Genomic DNA, 12065 nt, shown 5'->3' on the forward strand with positions numbered 1-12065 from the left:
TTTTCTTCTAAATCTTAAAATAATAGTTTAATTGGTTCCTTGTCCAGGTATACATGGCGAATATGTTCTGCATACGTGTTACTGAACGTACATGAACGACCTTCGTAAGAGACACAACAGAGGCATTGGCACAAGTGTGATTTCCATACCAATGTTTGCGCTCTCATACTTATATTTTTTAGGTAACCTAAGTAAAATGGTAGTCCCAGTCTCTATCATCAGAGAGTTGACGTATTCACAACAACTAAATACGAGTGTAACATGTATCGAAGAAAAAAGAAAATGCATCTCAAATAACCATTAGTTCTCTAGTACAAACATGTCTTTCACTAGAGATTGAAATTTCGATTACTTAAGTCTTCCTTAAAGTCTCTCTACAACCATCATCCTCGTACTGCTCGGGCTTAAAAACCAAACATATTTGTTTTGATAAATCATTTTATTAGAGAAAAAAAAAAAGAACACTCCATTCTCAAACCGCTATAAACTAATAAAAGCAACAGGATCGCTCAAACGCAACTTGTCTACAGGTACTTAGCGACGGCAACATGGTGGCGGACAGGATCGAATGCATGTGTGGGTGCACACAGCTGGGCAAGGGCTTGGCATGGGGGGAGGAGCCGGTTGTCCTGCAGCACCAGGAAGTCCAGGAGGTCCTGTAATGGCAGAGAAAACCACATCAGTTAGCAGTTAAATTACAGAGGTTGTATCTTTCTTAACTTTCATGAAATTATTGCAAACGAGTAAGTGGTTGTACAATGGCCAATTGCAAAGTTAAAATTGCCCATCCCGAGCAAATGATGCCACTTCATCACCACCCTATCTCAAATAACTTTGTATAACGGGTCGGTACTTGAAACCTAGTAGCTCCTTCAAACCTTTGAACTTACATTTGTAAAGGAGGAGATACGAGTGGTGGGGAAATGAAATATATTGTGCATGCTTTTCCAATGGGTTTTTAAAAGGCGATTGCTGTTTCAGCCCAAAAATCTACAGCTTACCGGGTGGTCCAGCATCTCCGGGAGGACCTTGGTTTCCGGGAGCTCCTGGGGGTCCCATGGGTCCGTCACGTCCGGGTGGACCTGAGAGTATAAAGGTAATTTGTCAAAATTATAGAATGGGCATACATTGTTTAAATAATTCCTAAAGAGATAATGGACTTTTTCGGGGATCAGACAGCAAGATCAGACAGCAAAATCAGACAGCAAGATCAGACAGCAACCTGGTGCAACCTTATCTTGCAGAAATGTTGAACATTGACCTTAAGTGTTATTTAAACAGCAGAAATACATTTTAATCACATGGTGAGCAGCTATGTACATTTTTTGAAACAAAAGAAATATTTTTTGCATTCTTCTTTGCGTTCGAATTCCACAGGACAGACATGGGCACTAATATGGCTGCTATTCTACTGTTAAGGTAACCACTATGTCCGCCGAACTGCCATGTGAAAACGGTGTTCCACCATAATCTGACTTACTGAAAACGATAGGATCTTAGGAACAGATATTTCTGGCAAATTACTGAACTTACCTGCTGGAGCTCCGGGAAGCCCTGGTAGACCAACTGGGCCAGGAAGACCGACGGGTCCTGACGGTCCTTTTGGTCCGTCAGGTCCTGGAGGTCCCTGCATTCCCATGGGTCCGTCCATTCCTGGCGGACCAGGAGGTGGTGGAGGTGGCGGAGGTGGTGGCGGTGGGGGCGGTGGTGGTGGTGGTGGAGGGGCGGGTGAACAACATGTTACTTGACAAGCAGGAGCACATGAAGAAGGGCATCCTGGTGGACACGGATTAGGACTTCTTTTGTAGTGCCGTAGGCGGTCTGTGATAGATCAAAAGTAAGAGATGCAAGTTTGTAAAGGAGAGACCCCAACCACAAAGAAATAATTCAAGGATTTTTTGACATCATTACATACATTACAACCGATCTCGCAAAGAGGTCTCAGGACGTCCACCACATAAATTTGAAGTTTTAGAGATCCAACTTAACTCGTATTATATAAATCTGCAGAAAAGCGATGGTAATAACAGCAAACCATTTTTTTGGATATATTGCCAAAATCTTTGAAGTTAAACCCCAATTCTAAGGATGAACATTTTCCAAGTTGGTACCAACAGATCGCTGACGAATATCGGTTGGGCAAATAAAGAGAGAGTCCGATGATCATTTTCATTTTCTGAAACTACCATAACATAGAAAACTAACAGGTTTCACTTGAAAATCTAGCTTTTCCGAGATCGTATATTCATTTCTTTTTCTTGTTTTTCACCTTTCTTGAGACCGTGATGACAAAACGCTCTTCTCGGAAAACATTTAGTAGTGGTGGTCAACTTTGAAGGATACGTTTCAAATGATCGAAGGTTTCAAGCGTCTTGTTAAATATTTACGAGCACGAGACAAAGAATCTATGAACTCCAAGGGGGAAGGGGGGTCGATTCCCTCACCAAGTCAGTCGCAGAGAGCTCGATTGTGAGAAGCTGGGTTATGTCCTAGAAATAAATTAGATAGAGCAAATCTTACCGAGTGTTGACGCTGATGCGATAGAAGTTATAAAGAGGACGGAACCCAGCACCATAAGTAAACCCATCTGTTGTGTGAAAAAGAGAGAGCATTGGCATATTAATCTCAGATTTTAACAACCAACTTATTTTAGGCAATATCCAATATTCAGCACAGTACTTTTCAATTAAATGCTTATTATTATCATGCTTTTAAAACTAAGGAAAAGGATGTGAAGGCTGAGGGTGTCCACCTGTAGGAAGATAGTTTTAAAGAATTAATTCCTTAGTTATTGAAAACGGTTCATAACACGGAAAAAAATGATTCAGAATTTAATAAAACTTGTAGTGACAGAACCGAAGACATTCAAAGATTTTAAATGAAAGCATGTCATGAAAAAGCTGAGTGAGAAATTATCAAATATGTGCATCGTAAATTAGGATTCATGTACAAACTTTTTCGATCGTTATTGTGAAAAATAGATTACACAAATGAAATATGAAATAAATTTTCCGAGGTTCAATGGAAGTTCATAATATTAAAAAGCGAAAAAGCTATTGTTTTGGTGACGTTACTATCCAGACTTTCTGTGCAATAAGGGATTTATTTAGATCAACTGCGTTTCTGATTTTGAAGGTGACCTAGATATATTTATTCAAATTCTTCATCTGTGGAAAGAAACTGAATGGTCTTTTTCTTTTTTTTGCGTCCTAGTGTGAAGTGATCATATTATTTTCAAATTGGGCAAGGAGACTAATTTATGCTATACCTGAAATTAATAAAATCAACGGAAAACATTGTCGAATATTTATACAACCAATAGATCTTAATTCAGATTACCCCTAGAATAACTATGGGACATCGTATGGTTATTTTGACTAAGTTAATGTGAACTGAACTAGCGGAAATTCCTTATTACTGCAAATACGAAACACGTTGCGTTTAAATCAAAACACGCACTCTCTATTTAGGTAGGAATTTACAAATAAAGTAAATGGAAAGACAAAAATATTTAAGAAAACTAATTAAAATAGAAATAAACAATTCTTCATAAGATTGAAAAAGTCAAAAGAACAACTGAAAATTATTTTACAGGCGGAATGCCTTCATCCTTACCTTTGCAGATGCAAAGTCGTCGGCGAATGATGGTTCGCGTCTTTCAACTCCTGGCCCTTAAACGTCCCTACAACGCTGAATAATTGATCACTTTCATTCGGTTCATCTGGTCTCTTAACGCTTCAGAAGCTGTAGTCGGCTGGTAGAGCTTCAAAAGTGATCAACAATTCCACCACATTGTCTGATCGAACGTCGATTGAAGATGACGTTTGAGGCATTATCATTGCAAAAGCTTGTTCGTTGCTTTTGTTTACAACATGAACCTACGAAGCTGTACCCAAGCCACCATATACTGCGGCTTTCTAGGTTATATGACATTTTAACCGATATTACGTCATTCATAAAATGGTCGTGGTGAATCTATTGTCGAAAAAGCAGGTTACACCTCCAAGACATGACGGGCGTTGCTGGTGGTAGCTCGACAAGAACGAAATTCCTTTGACAAGAGGGGCAAAGATGTACGAAATAAATTGGACGCAGTTAACAAATGAAAAATATTTCGCAAAAGTAGCATGGGGTACCAGCATAAGGAGGGTAAAAACCAAAAACGAAAAAAATATCTGAATAACTCATATTAAAACATGATTTAAATTTTTGTCCTATGAATGTGACCCACACAGCGAGCAATATTTCAATTGGACCGTGAAGTCCTTTTCTTCTAAGGGGCTGGTACCTGTCTGAAGCCAACTTCTTGGGAAAGCATTGCGGTCTTCTCTTGTTTTGGCTCGGAAAAATTCGATTCTTGATTTCAGTGATAAAATACGAATTGGTTCAAACGTAAATTATGAGTTATGAGTCAAGTTGGTGAGTTGAAAATGAAGTTGAGTTTTCCACGATCTGTTTCAATAGATTTACAGACAAGAATGGTTGACATTCCAAGAGTAAAATCAACCATTGCTAGAAAAGGATAGAGCCTAGGTTCATTTGTGATTCTTCCAAATAAACAAGATCAGTCGAGCTTGAAACTTGAAAGCAAGCAGAAGAAGCATTATGAAAATAAAAATTGATAAATTTTGCGTTGCTTTTAGCGCTCTCAAATAAGTTTCAGGAAAGACCTGTCGTATAAAAATGTGTGACCAGATACTTTCACTAGGTGGCCACGTTTCCCCTATTTAATTGGTGAAAATTGGCAGGCTTTGTTTGTTAAATGAAGACAATAAATTTCACACATTCCTTAACGCCTCAGAGCTCCTTTGACGAAAATAGGCGAAACATGGATGACATAAGACTTTTTCCTTTTCTATAAAGCTCTAACTTCCATAGAGGAAATGACATGATAGTGCCGTTCACTACACACCACATACTTGGAGGTACGCCATAAAACTATGATATGTAAGTGTGTTATTTTTTGTTTTGTTTTGAAAATTACTATGAGGCAAATTTCTAAATAATATAGTTTATCGGAATTCACGGCTGCTGAAGAAAGTAATTTTAAATGAAAAACCAACTAGGTTTGAGCAGGTGGAAAAGAAGTTCATTGTTTCTCATTTTACCGCCGCGAAGAGTTTCTGTTAAGTTCCCAGAGCAATCTCCATTAGGCAAAATTTACAGTGGAAAGGAGACTCTCCAATTTTGACCAAACTGACAAAAAACTTAAAAAAATTCACATTGAAATCAGGTAAGACCAATTTCGTGAGTTCAAATTGGGTTTCTTTAAATTTAACATAAAGAACGATTTCACAGCTCGCTAAATTTCCAATAATATTTAGGCTGGTCTTCCATGCAAGATCAAAATTATTTTTCTTTAAAATAGCATGAGTCATACCATACAATGTAAAAATTTTAATTTGATTTCTTTTTGACAATACAAATAAAATAGAAAATTTCAATGAATGTATATTATGAAACTTTTCTAATGTCTAATGAGGCATCATCGGTTATGCATCAACTAAAAAACAGTTTCTGATGCACAAAAAAGTACTGTGGTCATATTGTCGACTTAGATTTGCTAACTGGACATTTTGTAAGGTTCACATTGATGAGGAAGCAACGTCCGGCAGTCAACTGAGTAGAATAGTGAAATATCTACTTTAAAAATATATATATTGATAAAGAGAGGATCGCCGTTAACAATGACATAACTAACAACATTTTCCAGCATAGTGTATAGATAGTATGTCTATTCACTGCTTCGTCTTTTTGAAAATCACCTCTTTCATTTGCTCTTACATAGCAAAGGCATTCATTATAATTTTTCCGTCTTTGCTTGTCAAAAAAATGTGTTTACGTTTTTGTTATTTTCGTTGTACCATGTCATGAATGGTCCTCTTGCAGTGCAGTGGCAATTAAGGATTTTTTGACATGTCTTGTCATTGATGGGTACTTTATCGAAAGAATAACTTTATTTTTAAATCAAGACATTTGTTAGGTATTGCTTCACTTTGCTCTCTGTTGGCATTAACAAATTCGCCTCCTTCTCACAACCCTTCAGATTCAAATTTGACACCAATAGCGACTGGGTCACTCGTGATTTCCCCACTAAAAGGATTTTCCTCTTACATTGAGTCCCTGTTGGGTCGTCTGATAATAGCGACTGGTTCACTCGAAATTCCCCGGCTATAATTTAATTTGTTTTCTTACATTGAGTTCCTGTTGGGTCGTCTGATAACAGCGACTGGTTCACTCGCAATTTCCCGGCTATAATTTAATTTGTTTGCTTACACTGAGTCCCTATTAGGTCGTCTGATAATAGAGCATGGTTCACTCGTAATATCCCCGCTATAATTTAATTTGTTTGCTTACCTTGAGACCCTGTTGGGTCCTCTGATAATAGCGACTGTTTAACACGTAATTTCCCCGCTATAATTTAATTTGTTTGCTTACATTGAGTCCTTGTTGTGGTCGTCTGATAATAGCGACTGTTCAACTCGTAATTTCCCCGCTATAATTAATCTGTTTGCTTACATTGAGTCCTTGTTGTGGTCGTGTGATATGTATCTTGTTCTGTCTACTATTATTAGTCGGTTTTTGTTCCACGAAACTCAACTAAAACGCGCCCTAGGAGAGAGGGAATACTCTCAGTCTTATGATTGAGTTCATCATTTCCAGCCACGTTTTATTTCCTTCTAAAACTACCATAAAAACTGAAGGAATCTTCATGAATCCGACTGCACGTAAACATGCAGGAAATACTAACTTTTATACCACTACTCACCTGTACAGTTTAAGGTAGCACTTTCGCGAGAACGGATGCTGCTTATGAGGTGCGAGGCTGCCATTCAAATTATCCCGAAGAATACTCCCTTCACTTGAGCCGTTAACTAGAGGAAAAAGCAAACTATTTTTATTGACTTGGCGAATACTGTGGCGAAGTTATTAACCAACGCACGTGTAACTTTTCAAAGTATCAAAACCGCGACCAAAGAAAGCAAAGTTATCGAAAGATCAGTAATAAGTTGATGAGCTTTTCAAACCAAGGGAAAGCTGTCATCGGCACTCGACAACAAACATGTCAACTACTTGTCGAAAAAACTTCCCTCGAAATTGATAGGACATCGGGTCCCGATCTCTTTCCCTGATAGCAGGCTTTCAGATTTTTGGTTTTTTATTAAAATTATTCGTAGACATCCTAAACTTTAAATAAATCAGAACTATGTAATAGTATATCTAAAAAACAAATTTTCTTTATCAATAATAAGCCCTAAAATTAGCAATGTACGCGTTTTAATTGTTTTCAAAGTGATGAGTAAACAACTTCTGCCCTCATTAAATTCCCCCCTGATCTTCAGAAGCTGTCATCTGATCCCCGTGAATACCTGCTTTGAATGAGTTCCGGTGCTTTGGGCCTAAATCTTTGTGGCGCCTGGTTTTTGATGCAAACCAAAGAATTAACCAAAATAACTTGGCATTTCGGGTCCAGTTATATTCAGGTTATCGAGGTGTTTGAGTCTCAACTGATTTTAGTTATGCAAGAAGAGTTCATAGCCATGGACAGGATGTTCATATCTGTGAGGAATGCACTCTGTTTCCGGGGTATCGAGATAAAGGGGAGCTTTGATAATTCTACATCAATAAAAGCAACAGGGAGTTGCCAGAAAAACTTTGAATTTGTCAACAAAAAAGAACATTTCCCACCACCTTACATCTAGCACGTATGAAGAGTAGTCATTGAAATAATTTGAAAGAGAGTAACAATCTGGGGTTTAAGGTTGAAAAGAACTAGAACTTAAGTTGTGGTGCCAGAGGGCAAAGTCCTTTGGAAATCAGTTCGATATTAAGAGACAAAAGGGTACCATTTTTAACAGACAACTACCTTAACAAGATAATTAGAGAGACAACTGTTCACAATGCCAACCAAAGCAAACAAAAATATCACTCAAAATGTAAAGACAAGACCATTTGGCACGGATTTTCTTTCCTAACTTTATAACTACCTTTACGATCCGGATACACTGAACGAAACGTAAAATAACATGCCATGTTGTGAGTCAGCTTAAGATGTGTGAACAGAAGACTGCTTCAAAACGTTATAGATATAATATGTTTAAGCCTTTCCCTTAAGGCAAACTGCTTGGAAGAGGTGTCCACTGAAACGAAATGAATCAGTGGTGCGGATAGCCTTTCGAACCATCCATCGTTTATCATTTGTTTGCTGGCTCTTCGAGGTCTGGAGAGCTTCACTACACCACAGATCTAAATTGAGGAACCTTTCATGAAATAATAAGCAGATAGAGGCCTTCAAAAGTTTTAACAAACAGCAAGTGTCAAGTAAAATTACCAAACAGAGTCTGCAGCCGAACCTGCATGTACCAAGATGTGATGGTGACAAGTATTGTCAGAGGACATACTTAAACGACAACAATGATTTCACATCTCCAAAGAAAAAGAATCCTGATACTATTATTGTGTTTTGTCTAATATTGATAAATCGATTTTATGAAAGATAGGTAAATTGAGTACATCTTCAAATTATCCTCTCACCAAGCATCGGGAGCCATAACAGAGACAGAAATTATGAGAACCATTTGGCCATAGGGAAGGACAAGATGTGTTTGGTTGAATAGAAAATCAACTCCAAATCCAGTTCTTCGTTTTTTCATTCCAATCCTTTTTGGGGAGCAATTTAGTTGCCCCGGGAGGAGCAATGAGTGCACAAAATGTTTGTGTTTATGTGACTGTGACATTGGATTCAGCCATATCATATCCTGAGATCTGCTGCAAAAATTTACCATACGCCTGCGAGAAAATTGTTCAAAATTCCAATGAGCTTGGAGAAAACGAAAACGTGTTAGGTAATGATTCATCTATGACGAGCAATATCACACAAAAGTATCATAACCTGGAGGCAAAAATTTCCACTCTCTTAAGGAAATTCACATGATTGCATATTTTACACGAAGGTTTTTATCTTGGAGTTTCGATAAACTATGGAGCTTCAAAGTTTGCCTGATTTTTCATTTGAGAATTATATAGTGCACATCGTTTCTCGATAACATAGCAAGACTATAGGTGGTTCTCTAATTCTGGTCAAAGAGAATTTCTTCCTCAAGGCACGATGCACATAGGACATCGTTTATTTGCACTTACACCGTACAAAACAAATAATAGACTCCAAACACATATATTTTCTGTAAAATTAGATTTTGACTTCTTCCATCTAAGGACCTAATTTTCTCCAGAGAGCTGCTTTCAATGAGAAAATAATTTGTTACTTTGGCCTTCTTAGGACGTCCGTTCTAAGGCAAATCAAATGAGTAGCTGCAGAGATGGCAATTTTATTTCATGCCTGTGTACTAGGTCTCCTGAAAAATCAGTCAACATGTACTACAATTCCCAGATTTTCCTAGATAACGAAATTTTCATTTCAAATCAGATACACCATTGCTTTAGATAAAAATACTTTTCTTGCATCTCATAATTATGACCCTCGAGTAAAAGTAATGTTCCAAATCGATAAACGATCCCTACGTGTGCACAGAGCAGGACGTTGCATGAAATAAAATGAAGTGAAATAAGTAATAATAGAGGCAGGATGTAATTACGTTAAAAATATAACCACCACATGACAGCAATGGTGTTCTTACCGTATGTTCATTTCTGTTGAGTCACAAAGACATTATTTTCGCTTTAAGGTGGTTAAAACAGAGACGCATCTAAAAGCTACTTATTTTGGAAAAATGGTCCAGTTCAAGGAAAGTTTTTCGAGAATTTTAATCAGTTAAGTTCAACACCACCCCAAGGGGTATAGTTTGCTCTTTAAAGAAAATCATGCGGTCTAGACTGGTCCGTGCTCCACCACATTGCGAAAGAAAATCAGACCTTACAGATGGTCTCCTTTGTTTATCACCTAATATAGATGACAACTTCCCTCAACTGGCACTAGGAAGTCAAGTTAATCTGGTTAGCATTTAGTTCATCGGCATAAACACACGCCGGTTGCTCTCGCACATCAAGACCATAGAGAATTTGTAACATGTTAAAGAGTTCTACAAGGAGAGTGTTTCGCACATTCATTATGCAATCGATTGGAAATTTTCGAAGAGAAACTGATAATACTTTGATGAGACCTCACTGGGAGGTTTCAGGTCGAGGAAAAAAAGGTTTGTGGGATTATGGGCATGCTGTTGAGGGAATAAGCTTGGTTAATTGCATCAACAAAGCCGATACAAACCTCAAGCCGACAACTAATCAGTTGTATCCCTTGTTAAAAAAAAAAAAAAAAAGTCCAAAGTTCCACAAAAAGCTGATGCAATTAATTTGTAATAGGGGGTCTTGCTTCTTATATCAGTTAATCTCTGAACTTTGTACGACCCAAGAATGATTAACTACTGTGAGTGCTACTTGAGGGCACCCAATTAGTAAACAACCGGTTCAAATAAGATTACTGGCGCCTCACCTTCAAGGTTACGGAAATAACATCTCGAAATTCTTAATATGCTAGGCAACAGTTTTGTGAACCACGCAGGCAGTATGAAAGTTACAAAAAGTGAAACGAAAGGTCTGTAGCAGAAGGTAGACAAAACAGAAGTTCAAGTTTGGGAGAAATACAAAGGATATACAATTTAACATCTTGATTAAGACAACGTTCGTAAAATGTACAAAAACAATCCTCTTCAATACATTGCGGGTAGTTCATGTAATACGTGCGCACATCAAGTTTCAAAAAAAAAAACGTTTATATAAGAAACTCACAAAGATCGTTCCATCTCGTCTGCGCCTTAATGTCAACTTCTCAGAATTTCAGCGCGCCCTAAACTCTCACTGATGAAAGTTTGTATGCTGTTCGTGTAAAAACGCAAACTTAGAAAATCTGCTAACCTAGAAAATTAAGCAACGGAAAAAAATTTATACTAAGCTTGTTATCATTCAGTTTTCCTTTCCGTGAAATATTTGAGGTTATTAGTTTAACGAGTGACAAGTCAAAGTTGCAGAGACCGACGCATGATAATTGCCGGTAAGATGATAATGACCGCACGTAAAGCAAGTTCTTGATTTCTTACAAATAATATGAGAAATATATCGTATTTGACCCAAGAATGTCGAGTGGCGATTTGATACTCACGGTTGAAGCCCAACTAAAACATTATGAGTGTACACAAAATTACTCTAAGTGCTCGCCCGGAGCAGAGCCAACATTAGTTGTTTATGGACTTTGTGCAACAGACGTTGACGTAGTGGAAACGAAATGTAGAAATCATACGGTTGGCTCAGGCTGGTTTCTAACCTCATTTTAAATTCCTTTCATCATCTGATGTTATCTGTCAGCTGCGATCAGAAATAAACAAAATTAAAATTAAAAAACGAGTCGAACAAAACTTCACTGTATGCCAATTTAAAACATCGCCTTAAAACTGCTAACACTTGCATAATGACGTTCAGTTAAATGTTGAAAATCATGGAGAGAATTATGGAGAAAATTCCATATACAATGACAACAAACAATACCTAACACAACCACAAGGCTATTGAACAGCTGATATTAGTTGCACTCCATTGTGCATAAACCATAGATAAAAATGTTGTGACTATCTAAAGCTCTTCTATAGACTGATTTCTCGGAGCTTGGATGCCACGGCCGAACAATCCATCTATAAGACACACTTTCCTTGTTTTTATGAAGAAAGTATCGCGACTTTCACACTAAAAAAAAAGTGAGGAAAATATGATTCAAATAGAAGACTTGGTTACGCAAAAAAAAAGTAATTAGAAGATTGCTCTTCTTAATTTCAGTTTATCTTGAATGGGCCAGAAAAATAGAATAAGATCTTTGCACTGGAAGAATGTTCTTCACATCTCTATAGACGATTCTAAAATAACTTGACATTTGTGGGCCAACAGGATGAAAGACAATATTATTTCAATTTGTGTGGTTAAGCAAAGATATAGTTTTAATTGTTGTCGGTAAAAAGGATTAAGATAATACTATTCAATTTTTTTGGGGGGGCCACATAAAATATTTAATTGCTCGAAGGAAAGCTAATAAGGGAAAATCCAAAGAAAGAAACCAAGAA

The 12065-nt window shown here is 37.4% G+C and overlaps 1 protein-coding gene across 1 annotated transcript; it reads right to left on the minus strand.

Annotated features, from left to right (window-relative positions):
* Positions 1–7: 7 nt before the first annotated feature.
* On the minus strand, positions 8–3683 carry LOC131782121 (cuticle collagen 1). Its single transcript, XM_059098834.2, has 5 exons — positions 3616–3683; positions 2521–2587; positions 1534–1821; positions 1002–1082; positions 8–656 (listed from the first exon to the last, which is right to left on the minus strand). The coding sequence occupies exons 2-5, from the start codon at positions 2585–2587 to the stop codon at positions 535–537; spliced, it is 558 nt and encodes a 185-aa protein (XP_058954817.1). The 5' UTR covers positions 3616–3683; the 3' UTR covers positions 8–534.
* Between the last annotated feature and the right edge of the window lie 8382 nt (positions 3684–12065).

Source organism: Pocillopora verrucosa, chromosome 10, assembly GCF_036669915.1.
Source record: "Pocillopora verrucosa isolate sample1 chromosome 10, ASM3666991v2, whole genome shotgun sequence".
Classification (NCBI taxonomy): Eukaryota; Metazoa; Cnidaria; class Anthozoa; order Scleractinia; family Pocilloporidae; genus Pocillopora; species Pocillopora verrucosa.